Source organism: Tachypleus tridentatus, chromosome 1 (genome assembly GCF_004210375.1).
Source record: "Tachypleus tridentatus isolate NWPU-2018 chromosome 1, ASM421037v1, whole genome shotgun sequence".
In the NCBI taxonomy this organism is placed as follows: Eukaryota; Metazoa; Arthropoda; class Merostomata; order Xiphosura; family Limulidae; genus Tachypleus; species Tachypleus tridentatus.
In genome coordinates, this window is record NC_134825.1 from 162,317,108 (window position 1) to 162,334,465 (window position 17,358).

The 17,358-nt window shown below is 35.1% G+C and overlaps 1 protein-coding gene across 7 annotated transcripts in view; it reads right to left on the reverse strand.

Moving 5' to 3' along the window:
- Positions 1–2,065: 2,065 nt before the first annotated feature.
- Positions 2,066–17,358, reverse strand: part of LOC143229333 (uncharacterized) — a 140,897-nt gene continuing 125,604 nt past the window's right edge. For 6 of the 7 annotated variants that reach the window (XM_076461539.1, XM_076461556.1, XM_076461522.1 and 3 more), the window contains 3 exons: positions 11,422–11,584; positions 7,815–7,983; positions 2,066–6,081 (listed from right to left, as the gene is read on the reverse strand). In XM_076461539.1, the coding sequence (XP_076317654.1) occupies positions 5,895–6,081; positions 7,815–7,983; positions 11,422–11,584 (519 nt within the window). In that variant the 3' untranslated portion in view covers positions 2,066–5,894. Of the gene's footprint in view, positions 6,082–7,814; positions 7,984–11,421; positions 11,585–16,771; positions 16,890–17,358 lie in introns of those variants that run through there. The other variant, XM_076461569.1, reaches the window with a different exon arrangement.

The window sequence follows — 17,358 nt, forward strand, 5'->3', positions numbered from 1 at the left end:
GATATGGCTGTTACTAATGTGTGTATAACTGTTTTTATTCTGTAAAAACAAGTTGTTTATTTGATCAGTATTTGGAACAAAACACAAAGCTAAATTTGAAAAGGAAAATCATGAGAGGTTAGTTTTCGTCTTCCGATTTTCTCTAATGTGATTATTAACTTTCTCAACGTGTCAGGACTGCAATGTACTACTAGTCACAGCAATGAAATATTAATCTCAACATATAAGAATATCCTTCCTATTTGTCATGAAGAGGTCAAGTACACATGATTCGTGACCATTAACAATTCAGCTTTGTTAATGTTTCTAAATAGGTTCAACGAACATGTAACACTCAAATCTGGGGTTCGATTCTGTGCGGTATACAGACCGCAGAGTGTAGTTTTGCGATAAACATACCGTCGCAATCGTTTTATAAAGCACCAAACATGCTCGCCCTTTCAGCCGTGAGGGGCGTTATTCAGTTACGATCAATCCCACTATTCGTTGGTAAAAAGAGTAGCCCAAGAATTGGCGGTGGGTGGTGATGACTAGCTGCCTTCCCTCTAGTCTTACACTGCTAAATTAGGGACGGCTAGCACAGATAGCCCTCAAGTAACTTTGTGCGAAATTCAAAACAAACAAACTCTTTCACGATGAAACAACTTTGACTGACGTTTTTCAATTATTTCCTTTTTTTTTTTTGTTTCTTGGTTCCAGGTTTACGTAAAAAAAAAAAAGCTCAAAGTCCCGCGTTTGATAAATTAATCATTATAAATAACCACAAGTATAATATCTGTAACATAAATAAAGTATGATAATATATTTTTTTTACTATAGCAACACGACTTTATTTTCACTCATTGCGAGCCGCACAAAACATCGCTTTGTGTAAAGTCGGTTTATCACATCTTGATACAGTTTTGACCCGACAGTCCCAAAATTAACATGCCGATTTATTCGTCAGTGATGGAATAATTATTAAAGTGTCTTTCAATAATGTGAATAGTTTCGTTTCAGATATTCGCGTCAAGCAACACAATCAGTGCTAGTAGTCCACAATTTTGAACTGAGAGTTGAGTGGGAGTGACAACTAATCCACCGCCATCGCTTAGACCATTCTGACGTAATATAGTTTTGACTATCACCCAAAGTGTGGAATGAGTTTTCGTGGCAATGAGCCGCGAACCCTCTCCTCTGATTAACACTCTGAGCACACCAGTTTTAGGTCACACCCACCTCCGTTAGAGTACACAAAGAACAGACATAGCGCAGAACGTGGAATTGTTTCGTGTATGTTAAGTGCACTTTCTATTGTGTGGAGCCTTCTGCGCTTGCCACATTATACGTTTCTGTTGATAAAAGTAAAAAAGTTTATTCGTAAAGTTCTAACAAAATGGTTGAAACTAGAACTTGTCGTGCACACTACCTTAACAAAAAAAAAAAAAAAGACCACGTCTGAGCAAAAGAAATCGCTATTTAAGTTTTAAAAATTGAAACATGAGTTAGGGGTGAAAAGGGTAACAGTAAATACCCACGTAGCCAGCAAGTGATACATTAATAATAATACTAAAAACCAAACACGTACACGTGATTGCACAATAAAAGGTGTTAAACTGATAATTTTAAAATTGAAATTGTTATCAAATTGTGTAATAAAAGTATACAATTTACTAATTATTAGAAACTAATGGAAGATTTTGTAACAATGGGGAAAAACAAACAATTTCTACATGCATGTATTTCGAAAGAAAAATATGTTAACATATTCACGTATATAGGTAACACGATAAAACAATAGTCTATAATACGCGCAGAATCGGAGCTGAATTTTAGTTGTGGATGCTAAAATGAACAGTTAGGATTAAATACTTTGACATTGGCCTAATACTGTAATATAAAATAAAAATAAGAACTTTAAAAAACATCGTTAACTGTAAGGAAATTCTACATGGTGTTTCAGTGCATTTTGCTTATTACAGGCTTTATTGTACTGACTTATGACATTAAGTACTCCATTTAGTTAATTGAAAAAAAACTTACTTAATTTACAGGATATTTTATTTTAAATAGAAGTTCTTATTGATTCATAAGAAATATATTTTTAATTTTTCTTACTCAAACATTCTGCTACATTTTGACAGAGAAAGGCATAATGTAGTCTTAGCGAGTCAATGTCAGAATATAAAAGCTTATGTTTATACAAGTAGATAACGCGCCAATGGCTTTACAAAGTGGCTATGTTATATATGATACTTGAAATCATGCAAGGCAGAAAATAACATCACTGGTGCCATTCTCTCTTCCTTTCATTCCATCCAGGAATGTACAAAGTCTGTGACTGGTGAACAACAGGAACAATTAGCAAATCACTTGCAATGCACGTGACAATTGGTTTCAAAAGTTCCGAAAAACTGGAGTAGTTTTGAAAGTTCCTCTTTACGACCAGGTGTTTACTTGGACGTCCCTTCCAGGCTCAAATTACTGTATATATTTCACATATAATAACAACTAAATATATACAAGTTTCAGTTAAAAACAGACCAGTGTTTAGAAGTAAATAACAAAGTTATTGCACCAATCGCAACAGTTTTAGGATTACACGTAAAACAATTTATTATCTTTAATATCCATGATAACGTTCTTACTAGTTGCCTCCAGTTTCACATAATTTTTACAATATACATATCTAAAACAATGCTCACTTAATATTCGATACATTATGCAGGACGGTCGAAAAGCTAAAAGTTTCCCAATGTTTACTTCTTTTTTATTAGTAAAGAGTCAATTAATTCTATGGGGCTAAGAAATAAAGTTTCTTTCAACACTCACTACTGAAAAAGTCTGACTTGTTTTAACGATATTTTGAACTTTTCTGAATTAACACTAAAAGAAAATTTGGTAACAGTGAAAATATAAGAAGCTTTGTTTTATAAAGGAAACGGAAATTGGTAGAAACCGCAATCCAAAGAATTCCAATTATTGAACTACAAAAATTGTGAGCAAGTATCTGTTTGTTTTTGAATTTCGCGCAAAGCTACTCAAGGGCTATCTGCGCTAGCCCTCCTTAATTTAGCAGTGTAAGACTACAGGGAAGGCAGCTAGTCATCACTGCCCACCGTCAATTCTTGGGCTACTCTTTTACCAACGAATAGTGGGATTAACCGTCACATTATAACGCCCCCACGGCTGAAAGAGCGGGCATGTTTGGTACGACGGAGATTCGAACCCGCGACCCTCGGATTACGAGTGGAACGCCTTAACCCACCTAGCCATGCCGGGTCATGAGCAAGTAACTGGACCCAGTTAATATTAATCAAACAAGTAATTGGAACCAATATGTAATTATTCTGCAATCTTCCAGAGAAGCATTAGCTACACAGACGTTTGCGTTTTCCAATATAAAGCCTCATCGGGCTATCTGCTGAGCCCACCGAGAGGAATCGAACCCCTGATTTTAGCATTGTAAATCCGAAGACCTACCGCTGTACTAGCGGGGGGCCCACACAGATGTTTCCACACGAGTACATCATAGGACTAGGTGCGAAGTTGGGTAGAAAAACTTATGAAGAAAAGCATATGAGAATGACACAAACACCGGTTCTTCTGGTACAAGTAGAAGAAAGTTAGAATGTTTGAAATACCATATTTAACAAGAAACTAGTCCTACATGTCAACGGTTGCTCTGTAGGTATTGTCATCCCAATAATGAATGGGCTGGAAATAAAGTACAGGGTGTTCGGAAAGTCACTGTGCAGTTTTGTAAGCATATGTCTATTCAGTCTATTTCAAGCCAGCAACTGATAGCGGTGTTTACAAACAAAATAAGAAGGATCCAAGCCTGTATTGATGCCAACGGGGGTCACTTTCAACATTGTTTATAATTGTCATTCATATTTACCTCCTGTATTCTATATTGAAATATGTCTGTTAATAAATATATAAGTGCACAGTGACTTTCCGAACACCCTGTAGAAGAAACCGAAACATCATCTTGACAAGAGATCGACATCAAGGTGTGTTCGTCAACGAAGAAGTGTGGACTTTGTGCACTGACAACTGTGTTTGTATGGTAAGAGACGACTACCGGAACACCAGGCAGATTCTGATTACCAGGAGAGACATTTGCAACGTCAGTAAATTCAAAAATCAAATATTAAGATTCCTCATGTATAGCATTTGTAGTATTAATACATACTTTATCTTACCATTGTATCACATAATTAAAAATGTTGATGCTACATTTCTTGACCTAGATAATACATCAGGAACTACACGTTCATTGTAGCCATTTTTCATCTGAAAAGTTCCTTATACATTACCCCCTTAAAACTATATTGTCAGACGTTTTCTGTAATGGGTTTTGAACGAAGTCGTTTTCGAGACAGAGCACCGCAATTCCTAAGCCTTTCCATTAGTGTGTTTACATATACTGCTAAAATAAACATGAAAGTTAAAAAAAGGTGTGTACACCGTACACACCTGTGATGTAACGATTTTTATACCATTTTGTAAGACCTGGCATGGCCAAGCGCGTAAGGCGTGCGACTCGTAATCCGAGATTCGCGGGTTCGCGCCCGTGTCGCGCTAAACATGCTCACCCTCCCAGCCGTGGGGGCGTTATAATGTAGCGGTCTATCCCACTTTTCGTTGGTAAAAGAGTAGCCCAAGAGTTGGCGGTGGGTGGTAATGACTAGCTGCTTTCCCTCTGGTCTTACACTGCTAAATTAGGGACGGCTAGCACAGATAGCCCTCGAGTAGCTTTGTGCGAAATTCCAAAAACAAACAAACCATTTTGTATATCAGAACAAGTAACAACAACAAAAAAAAATCACGTCACAAAGTAACTGTTCTTACTGAAAATTAGAATCATTTAAAAGCCGATAATCCTCAGTGACGACTTTCCTCATGAGCAGAAATACTGTACAGATTATTTATAATATTATATTTGTTCGTTGAACAAACCATGGACTATCAGTACTCTTTCCATGGTGAGTATCGAAACCAGATGTTTGTGTTACAAGTCCCCAGACTGAGCCACCTGGGGACATGTTATTTTTAAAGCGATATATATGCCTTTGTAATAAATTGCTATTTAAATGTGCAAAAAATATGTGAAAGAAACACATTTGCAAATAACTGACCTGTGAGGATACGAGAATTGTTTTAAGTCACTTTTCTAGTACACGACCAATAATCTAACGTTGTATCACAACTCGTATTGTTTTCAGTATTTATTAGACGAATATAAAATTTAACGTAAGTCATCAAGAAAAACTAAAAACATTCCCTTAACTGTCACTCCTATTTTACTCCATTATTCCTACTACACTGTACGTATATATACGTTCCTTTTTTAACGCTTTTTAAACACTAATAAGTTTAAGTTTACAGTGATACCATTTTACATCTTGGACAAACCAACTGACGTAGTTTCAGCCACCACCCCTCCCATTTAATTATACAGTTTTAACTTTTATCCACCAATAAATAAGATATTTGGTGCCGAACGAAAGAAACATATTGGATCTCTGCAGGTAACAAGCTCGAAAACATTATTACCTGATAATAACAGTATATATGTATATTGAATATTCCTGAAAAAGAAAATGGCGTCTTTTTTTTTTCCTAGCATCTTCATTTGAAGGAATAGCAAATTACGAGAATAGAAGCGGTGTGCGCGCTATCTTGTTTCAATTATTTCTCACAGAATAGCTGAAGGCAGGCAGACATTTTCATTGGTGCTTCACTAGATAGGAAATCTCGTGCATGGGCCGAGTTGGATAATGAGAACGTCACAATCACTGCGAAGAGCGTCGTTCACAATGTTGATGAGTAACCAATGAGCTGACTCTTCCATATGACGTAAAAATGAGTGACGTCATAGTAAGTATATATAGTAACAAACAGCATTTCTATGTGGGATTTTTAAGGAGTCTTTTCTGACGAAAGTCGTAGACCTTCCGGCAGAAGAACACCATTTCTGAAGAAATCAATTCTGGTGGAAGTCGGTCAATACGGGGATACTCTATTTCCAGTTTAGGAACCATGGAGGTTTCAGGGTGGTGTTTATCCTCTGCCAGCTTCACACCTTTACGATACCTGTTTCGAGAGTTAAGAAACACAAAATACTGCAGGAAAAGATTTATATATAATTATCGTACTTCTTAACAACGTGATGCAAACTCGTGTGTCATAAATCTTACACTTAACAAAGAAATATAACTTTATATATTTCTCATTTCTTAAATTTCAGTAGAACAATAATACCTTACACATGAAAAACAATACCTAGAAACAAAATAAAGACAGGCATCTCTGAGAAAATAAAATATATTTGGAAGCTAAACTAAACATGTAATTTATAAACATTTATATTTCCACGAGAGTAAAAGAACAAACTCGTGAAATTTCTATCGTCTTTCAAAATGTGTAGTGCCTACTGAAGAGATTTATGGATTTTGTTTAAAGTTGAGAAAAAATACAGTTATGTGTATTAACCCTAAAGAAGTCGTAAAGCCGGTTTAAATAAAAATACTCTTATATTTATGTGGAGGTAGTTTTTCTTATTTTATCAAAATACATAAACTGGTGTATATTGTATATTTAGTATGTAATCAACAAACTGAAAAAGGAATACAGTTGTAATAGCAGATGAATTAAAGATATGTTATTTTACAATATTACATAGACTAATAAGATTGATACAGCCAATCGGTGTATAGATGAATTTTTTTTTTAACAGCACCTTTGAAATTATTAGTCTTACATGAAACGTTATATAAGTTTACAATGTTCGTGTATCCTCATAAAGCTATTGTTCAAACAATAAACATAGTTTACAATAATCTCCCCACAGTTAGTTACACACTTTAGTACTCAAATCGTTTGATTAACATTTTCATTCCAATAGGAATCTAGCGAATACTGGCCAAATCTACTTGATGTATTCACATTACTAGCTAGGCCTTACTTCTACAGATAACTTTCCCCAGGAACACACTGTTTTACTCTGGAGTTAACTGCCAAATAGGTGGGAAGATCCTTGAATTTTTAGCCCAGAATCTGGACTTAACTTGTATATACCGATTGGTCACAAATAGAAAATAGTATATTAAAAAGGTCTAACAGGATTACACTAAGGGGAATACAACAAACTTAAATAATTATATTTTAATTTATAATAAACAGTTGATAAAAGAAAGGACAATAGATTTTAATGATTAATATTATATTTGTGTGTGTGTGTGTGTGTGTGTGTGTGTGTGTTGAAAGTTTGTTTAAAAAAAAAAAAGTATTTCTGTTCGACCTAGTTTAGTTGTAAAATAAAGAGCGCTGTTTATAGTGGTTAACTCCATGTTTTTCTATACACAAATAAAGAATACTGTTTATAGTGGTTAACTCCATGTTTCTATACACAAATAAAGAATACTGTTTATAGTGGTTAACTCCATGTTTCTATACACAAATAAGAATATTGAATATATTCATGATTCCAGAGGTTGTGAAAATTAAATGGCATAAGATCACGAAAACAAAAATCTAAAACTATAAATTGCTAGGTTGCTGGTGACTGTCCAAGTCATCCCAGACAGTAATGGTCAAGCACGCGATATTCAAAAACAGATGAAATTATAGTTATGCACATATAATAGTATTTATTCTGTACGGAAATACTCCACCACTAACCAGAGAAAGAAGTAAAAAACACAAGTGTCATACGTGCTTGAGAACCATGCACTTTGCATATCGTAAAGGTTAATATGTTTCAACCAAATTATCTAAAACAAAAATTAACACATTATTGTAAGAATGTGGCACTAGTACACGTCTACCTGCAGTACTCTGTGAACGTAAGGACGTAGCATTTGTCCTCGATACATGCCACGCTGTTGACATCTCTGTGTTTAGAAGCGAAGATTTCATCTTGCATGTCCTGCGGTCTACGGCCATGTTCGGTGTGCTCAGGCCGATAGTACCACATTAAACCCATCATCATTTCACCTTCAGAAGAAAAAAAAAAACACTCTGAAAAGTCAATTTCAAAAACCACTAAAGACAAATCAACACTAACATCTATAAAAATCAAACTTTTGTTTATGTCAATGTTCACTAGAGGACCTCACATTAGCATTAAATTTATTATAAAAAACCCAACAGAACTGGATCTTAGAGTATTATTAAATTCTCTACAGATAAACCAAACTGGACAAACCAGCAGGCGCGCACTTTAAAACTATACACAAATAACGTCAGCATCACAATTCTTACAAAAAAAAAACGTTACTGTACAGAAGTATACTTCGAATGCCTTGCAGTGTCAAAAAATTACTGAACACTATTTTCAAAAGAACAACGTACAAATAAAAGCAATATTAATTCTTAAAAATTGAATCGGTTATGAAAATAAGTATATTTAAGTATTTCAACCAACATAAAAACAAACTGTTAACAAAACCAACCATAAACATGAGCAATGACAATAGGATCCTTAACCCTAAAATTACCGGTCAGGCCTTTAAGCATCTTAGTTAATTTTTTTTTTTTAATTATTTATTTATGTACCGAGTTTGTTGTGGAATTCACGATGTATTTGTTATACAGTTCACGTATACCTTACGAGTGTAAACAACAACAAATTGTAGTAGGGAAAACAAACATTACTCATTATGATGTAATATCCAGTTCTCACCAGTAGTGAAAAGTTTATAAGAAGTTGATAATTTAAGAGTTAAACTGACCTGAGGTTTTTTCACACTATCTGACGATATTGTACCCATGTTCTTAAATAGATTTCTTACACACAAGACGTGAAGAAAGTTAAATAGTCATGGTGTCGGGAAACACGTCAGTTCAAAAGGTTTGAAACAAAATGATAAAAAACCTTATAACCCGGGCGCTTTCGAAAGGTTTGTTTATTGTTTAATTTCACGCAAAGCTACACGAGGGTTATCTGCGCTAGCCGTCCCTAATTTATCAATATAAGACTAGAGGAATGCAGCTAGTCATTACCACCCACCGACAACTCTTGGGTTACACTTTTAGTGACGAATAGTGGGATTGACCGTTACATCGTAACGCCCCCACGACTGAAAGGGCGAGCATGTTTGGTATGACAAATTCGAACCCACAACCTTCAGATTATGAATCGAGCACCCTAACCACCTGGCCGTGCCAAGCCATGAAGAAAGGCCCATCTTTCGAAAGCACTCGAGTTATACGTTTTTTTTTTTTTATATAATTGTGTATCAAAATAAACATTGTTAGACAATTCAGTTTTTTAAAACACATCTGAATGTTTCAAAGTAGTTATAAACCATACGACAATACAATGTAAATGTTAATGCAATGTCGTATATACATCAAATTATTAATAATATTATATAAATGTATATTGTTAAACCACTGGAAATGTTTGCGATTATGTTCACCTTTAAGATAATCAGTTTTGATTGAGTTCAGTAATATAAATCAGTATAATTTCTAAATTTTGAACGACAAGTTTCGTTCAGATAATTACATTATTTTTATGCTTATAACACTTAAAATAGGTATATTATTAAGTTGTACACAAGTTATACACATGTTTGTTTTTGATATTTATATCTGTAACAATCTGAAAACGATGTTCTTCAAATAAATAAATAAAGATATTGTATTTATTTATTTATTTGAACACGTTTGTTTACAAGCCATTGATGCTGGTTTTTAAAGTCGATTACTTGTTCAGTTTCTAGGTTTTAGTGTAACAAAGTGAACTGAAAGCCGATAGACGAGTTTATTTGCCCCCCAGTGGCTCGGCGGTATGTCTGCGGACTTACAACGCTAAAAACCGGATTTCGATACCCGTGGTGGGTAGAGCACAGATAGCTCATTGTGTAGCTTTGTGCTTAATTCAAAACAACAACGAGTTTATTTTTCGAAGTTTAATCCAAGGTTTGTAGAGAATCAAACTCGACTTAAATAAAGCCTTTTTTATCCGATTTGGTCTTAAATACGGTTTGCTAATTTGTGCTGAATAATTCGCATGCAAAGTGGACAGTTAGTAAGAAAGTACTGACAGTTTTATCTCGTTTATTAAAACATTCTGATGTAATCTCAAAGCATCTCGTAGACAGCGAGAAAGTGCAAAAGCAAAAGAGTTTACAAATTCGAGATTATTGTTCCAGTTTCCAATTTAAATAGTTAACTCCCTTTGTATTTTATTTAAAGGAGAATTTAAATTATACCAAGCGCATTCAGAATGAAGCCATTTTACTACACTCCTTTCATTTCGGAAAAGCTGACTTCCTTCCAATAGATATCTTAGTGCTGCCATCTGTTGGGCAAACTGTATACATCGAATTAAAAAAAAGTTTCTTCTCCCCTTGGGGTTTGGTAACTACAATACATTTTTATTCTACACATTTGAATATAAGGAAGATGAATGTATTTGGAAGTGTTACAATAATGGTCAATCTTTGATAGTTTACTATTGTTGACACAATGTGCTTCCATATACAAGTTAACATTGTTTCATTCACTACCAACATACAAGTTTTATCGAATCTCTGTCGGTGTTTGGGTAAGAAAAGTTCATACTCTGGAGGGTCAGGTTCTCTGACCTCTTCCTCCTCCCTATAGTTACGTTCTTGACGGATTGGTATTTATAATTGTAGAACTGAATATTATTTTGATCCTTTTCAGGGCAATATCCATGTATTGTGGATCATATATAGTGATTATTTTATTCTATCAGCAGAATGTCAAGTTTGTTGGTGGCATTTTTTTTTTATTGTTTAATACATATATAATACAAGTTTTAGTAAAACATACACAACTACGCTCAAAGACTGCGCCAAGGGAAGATTAGCACACTGGACATTGGGCAATTGTGCAGCGAGTCGACGAATTCTTAGAAACTGATTTTACAATCTGATTGTTTAGCCATAATGCTTTTGTCCAGGCTGGTATTAATATTAATCCGCTCTTGGCCGCGTCTATATAATACCTAAGTATGAAAGAACAGATTTCACAATATCATTCTGATTCCCACCGCATGGCCAGGTGGGTTAAGGCGTTCGACTCATAATCCAAGGGTCGCGGGTTCGAATCCCTGTCACAAACATGCTCGCCCTTTCAGCCGTAGGGGTATTATAATGTTTTGGTCAATCCCTTATTCTTTGGTAAAAAGAGTAGCCCAAGAGGTGGTGGTGGGTGGTGATGACTAGCTGCTTTCCCTCTAGTCTTACATTACAAAATTAGGGACGGCTAGCGCAGATAGCCCTTGTTTAGCTTTGCGCGAAATTAAAAAAAAAAAAAAACACACACACAAACCAATTCCACTGCCTCTTGAGTCTTCCCACAAACCTACCAAAACCGTATACAACTACAGCTATGGACTGTGTCAGTACAATAACTATACAAGGTAGAAACAAATTACGATACTATTTGAATACTCACCATCTTCTGGGTCTTCCCACAAATCTACTACTTTGGCGACAAAAGGGAGGTCTGTCTTTTTTGGACCGGACTTCAAGAGGACACAGTCTTTAACCCGTATGATATCACCCTCCAGATGGCGCATGGCAAGGAAGCACTTCATTAAACGGGGTGTATCGTCGTTCTGTAGAATCATATTAGGTTAAACAAACAGAACAATTGTATTTGATAAATGTAATAATCACTCTGACTAAGTAAAGGTTGCTGAAGAAAACCTATTGTGACGAATAGAAAGAAAAACTGACGTAGCAAACTGCTTTAAACCCGAAACCGGGGCTACTTTGTTACTATATTATTTTGATAGAATATTAGTGACGAATTTTATATTTGTTGATCAAGCAAACGAATTAACGAATCATATCAAGTTAAATCAACATTTAACAACTACATTAACTTTTTTAATCGGTTTAATATGGCAAATTAACTTCTTAGTTATACAAATAACATTATTTTTTCCAATATCAAAATTAGATTAAACAATGATAATCCAGTATTTATTCTTAAATATATCGATTTATTTTCAATCAGAAACATCTTCGTTTCACAAATATTTATAAACTTTAGAAATTGCACAAGTTTTCCTGCCAGTAATTGTTACTTATATCAACATAACTTGACTTAAAGGTAATAAAACCGATAATTCAAAATATTTTCGTCATAGATGTAATTCAGATACAAATGATATTTAAGGTGTTTAAACCTCATACAATAAAAAAACGCACTATGTTGCACTAATTGTAATTCGTTAAAATTTATTTTCACCTTGACTGACCCGAGTTTAAGTTTTAATTTAATACCTATATTTAAATTTTTAAGAGTTCACAGGAACTTCCGGGAAAAAAAAATATACAAAAAAAATGTAGAAACTGTAGTACAACAATGGATGGAAAGATCCAGAAAATTATTCTGTATTTATATACATGCTGAGAGAAAGGTTGAAGATGTTATTTTGAAACGATTTTGGATTTTCAACACGTCGTTTAAGTCCATGTCACCACTTCCAAACAGGCTCCTGACGACCGCCCTTCTTCACAATAAGCCTAAAGCGCAGTTTCCATTGTAAACAAAGAAATAAAAAAATTCGTTATAATATTATCATGTTTGAATCCACCACCAGGTTCTTGATGACGTCGGTGCTTCACTCTCCGTTTCAATAAGCGATACGTGCAGTAACTTGGCAGCTGTATTATCGTATGGGATAGCACGAGTAATCATTTTCTCCTACATCTGCTTGTTTAATGACGTATGCGACAGTTAAATATCTGTTTCTGTGGATCAACTTGTGTGCATATAAACTGTGTCGCTTTTACAGGCGGAGATTTTACTTACGTCGGATACTGTTATTTCGCTACTGACCTTTGATTTCGTGAGTTTTTATTTATTACAAAACGCACTGGCTTTTACGCCTGAGCGACTTATTGCAGGTCTCTTTCATGATAGTTCTGGTGTCTCAAGTCAATCTATATACATTTATTTTAGATACAAGGAATATTCTTGTTTTGGGAATTCTATGTCCTCGATTTGAATAAATCCTTACGATTTGCATTGCTGTTAGAAGTAGTTTTGGAGGGGTTAGGCCATCACATTGCCATTCCTAGGGGGAACTAGGGGAATACCCCCAGAAAATATATGAATATTTACTGTTATGAGATTGAATTTTAAGACATTTATTTACAAATACTGTATAAACATTAAGTAATGTATTGAATTCAGTGAATAACATTTTAATACGTAGTTGTTGCTACGGCGTTAAGAAAAAGTGGTGACTGTAAGGGCAGACTTTATATGTTCATAACTTCCCCAAAAGCCAACAATATCTGCTAAAATCGCATTACCTACTGAACGACAAAAGACACCAAGATAAACTTCTGACATATGCCGTCTCACCATGGCTTTATATCGGATGTGGTTGTCACGTGACTTGTTTTTCATATTTAAAATACTTTTAATATTATGCACTCTGCCCTCTCTCTCTCTCTCTATATATATATATATATATATATATATATGTGTGTGTGTGTGTGTGTGTGTGTGTGTGTGTGTGTGTAAAACTTTTGAACTTCATACAATCTTAAGTGATTGCGGTATCTACATATGAAGATTCTTACTGACAGTTAAACTTGTGGTGAATGCAACATATTTCTCTGAAACAGACGTTGTCAATTTTTTCTGTCCATGATCCTTTTTGTTTTTTGAAGGGGAAGGTATACACACATGACCCCATCAGCTGATTAAAAAGCACCAGAAAAGGTACAGTAATACAGGATCTTTCACAGAATGTTCAAGAGTGAGTTTCTAATACTTATACTACAGGGACATGCACCTCTTCAGAAAATTTGTAAAAATAACAAGTGCAAAATGTTAAATCCAGAAGTAATTTTATCTGAAATGCAGCTTAAACAATTGAATAGTTGTTCACCTGAAATGCGCAAACATCCAACGAAAATGGCCCAGCATGGCCAGGTGGTTAAGGCACTCGAATCATAATCTGAGGGTCGCGGGTTCGAATCCTCGTCACACCAAACATGCTCGCCCTTTCATTCGTGGGGGCGTTATAATGTGACGGTCAATCCCATTTTTCGTTGGCAAAAGAGTAGCTCAAGAGTTGGCGGTGGGTGGTGATGACTAGCTGCCTTCTCACTAGTCTTACACTGCTAAGTTAAGGGACGGCTAGCGCAGATAGCACTCGAATAGCTTTGCGCGAAATTCAAAACAAACGAAACCAATGAAGATTCAACAAATCATGATTCTGTCGTAACACAGCATGGGCAGTTAGACTTAAATCATCATAAATGTGCGTGCTATACTACAGTAAAGTAATAGCTGTATGCCGAGTAACTTATCATTAAATATTAGATTATATAAATTAAACAACTCTCTACAACAAACAGTACGTGAGCCATTTTAATAATTGGCTATCATTTACGTACATGTAGGGAGTTTCAAAAAGTAAATAATACCGTGGGAAGCTTAATGGTACGCTGCTAAAAAAGCGTGCTCTGTATCCTGGAGTCGAACATGAGACAGACTTTAAAACTGAGTCAAATCTCGCTACTCGGCCAGATAATGTCTCAGAGTTTGCAGTGGGTGTTGTTGACTAACTGCCTCACCTCTAGTCTATCAGTTGAAAACCAGGGACAACTATGCACATATAGTCTACATGTAGCGTTGTGGAAACATCTGAACTAAAGAAAAACGTTGTTTATTTGTTGAATTTTGCGCAAAAAGCTATACGAAAGCTACCACGCTAGCCGTCCCTAATTTAGCAGTGACAAACCAGAGGGAGGGTACTTAGTCATCACCACCCACAACCAATTGTTGGTCTACTCTTTTACTTACGGATAGTGGGATTGACCTCACATAACGCCCTCACAATTGAAAGGGCGAGGATATTCGTTGACGACATTCGTACCCGTAACTCGCAGACTGAAAATCGTGTACCCAAACCACCAAGCCACAGCAGGCCTATCAAGGACATACTTTCCACGAAGCAGCAAAATAACCCAGCGAAGAGGTTGAGACGACAAGGCAACGTTTCTTGTTTATTTAAATTAGTATTATTTATAACAATGAACAAATACACTTCGCACATGATTCAACCCCTTCGTGAGCTCCAAAATATAAGAATAAATCCACAAAAAACTATAGTACTTAAAAAAACAATTCACCTTCCTCTCCGAAAAAAAGCGAGTACTTAATGTAGAATAATTAAGTTAAGAGGCATTACAACTACCTCTATTCCATTTTAATAACAAGGATTTCTCAGATTGTATTCAACATACCGTATTTTACGCCTTGTAAGACGCTACATCGTAGAAGACAATTCTAAGAAAAAAATATTACTCGGCAACCAACATCTCGATGCAACCTTGACTTTTTTTTTTTTCAATCTACTGAATAAATACAGTCAAATACATCACATTCTACACACTATATAGACAACATTAGTTAAACTGAATGTTTTATTTTATTGAAAATACTTTTAATTGGTAAGTAATGAGATTACGATCTGTATGAGAGGTCGTTTTCAGTAGCTCCTAAGCTAACCTCTTGCCTTAGCCCATCACTTTTGTCTTGGAAGACGTACAGGGATTTTTGAGGAAAAACTGCGTCTTACAAGGCGTAAAATACGGTTATCGTCAGGCTCACAAAGGTCGAAACGTTGTTCGCTCCTCTACATAACAAATGTTCTCAACCCATACCAGCCGTTTTTAAATATATATTTTTCTCTACAAGTGGGTTTTCTCGTAATCACGGATTATTGCTCACGAACAATTTCTCGTGCACACACGGATAATTTGTTTTAATCAACAGGTTTAAAAGCGTTTCTGCGTCTTCGTTCTAGATAACTCTCTTAAAATATAAATTTAACATTACTCATAGTTGTTCCTCATTTCGAACTATAGTCAATGACGAAAGTATCGAACCAGCGGCACCGCTGCTACAAGCGTAAGCTGACTCTTGAGTTTAACAATGGCTCTACACATCTGTGCCCTGACACCAAACAACCGACCTGCGTATAAGTTTATACCATATCTACTTCCGCAGAGTACACCGAAAAGTGTTCCGTTTCAAGAGTAAATTAAACCAAAATTAAGAGTGACAAATTTTTATTTTTTGCCTTTCAAGTTCATACGTCATGTCGTGTTGTAACCTATAGAGGGCATGATTCTTCTTCTCATTCAAGACATGCGCACGTTTTACTGGCGTCACGACAGTGCAAACTGCAAAGTTAAATGTCCCTTAGGTGACGTCATTTAAGGATCTACTGACTTACTAACAGCGCTTTATTGCAGTGGTGCGAGAGGTTAAAACAGGTGAGCTTTTCCAGGCAACTTTTGACCCCCTTTCAGGGAAATAAGTATACTTGGTACGCTTAGGTCATTTTTTGCGAAAAAATCTAAATACGTATCTCGTGTAATCACAGGCTAACATATAATAAATTAGTTTCTATACTATAATTACTACAAATAATACAAATGGTTTGAAAATACTATACGACTCTGAAACTAGTCTGATTAAAAAATAAACAAACAAAATACAAAAAAGTGGAAAAAATTACCACGTGTATTTAATTAACAGCTTATTTTATCCACTTTTTTACGCAATTACCCCTGTGGCAAATGCTTAAACGATAATAAAACCGAAATTAAACAGATCACGCTGTAAGTCATGACTGTTGCGTTACCTTATTGATAGCTGATTGATCAGGGACAATGTTTGTGAGCCAGGCATGACCAGATGTGTTAAGGCGTTCGACTCGTAATCCGAGGTTCACGGGTTCGAATCCCCGTCGCACCAACATACTCACCCCTTTCAGCCGTGGGGACGTTATAATGTCACGGTCAATCCCACTATTCGTCGGTAAATAGTAGCCCAAGAGTTGGCGGTGGGTGGTAATAACTAGCTGCCTTTTCTCTAGTCTTACACTGCTAAATTAAGGACGGTTATCGTAGATAACATTCGTGTAGCTTTGCGCGAAATTCAAAACAAACAAATTCATTAGTAGAACAGCTTTGTTATCCTTCTATAAAACTGCAAGAAATAAAATAAAGTTCCCAAAAACATAAAAGATATATTAATTTTCTGTATTTATAATAATTATATATTTTTCAATAACCAGGTTTTTAAAGAAGTGATAGGAGTTCCAATAGAAGCTAACTATTTTACTTGTATAGCAAATTTATATCTTTACTATTATGAGAACAGATTTATTGAAAACTACACAAATCCTAATATTTTTACTTTAACTTAGATATATAGCTGGATCTAATCAGTATAAATAATCCTAAAATAAATAATGTTATTTATTTATCCAAAATAATTAGAAATAGAAAATACTTCAATATCTAATATTATTTAGATTTAGAAATTAAAATAATTGATGTAAATATTTTT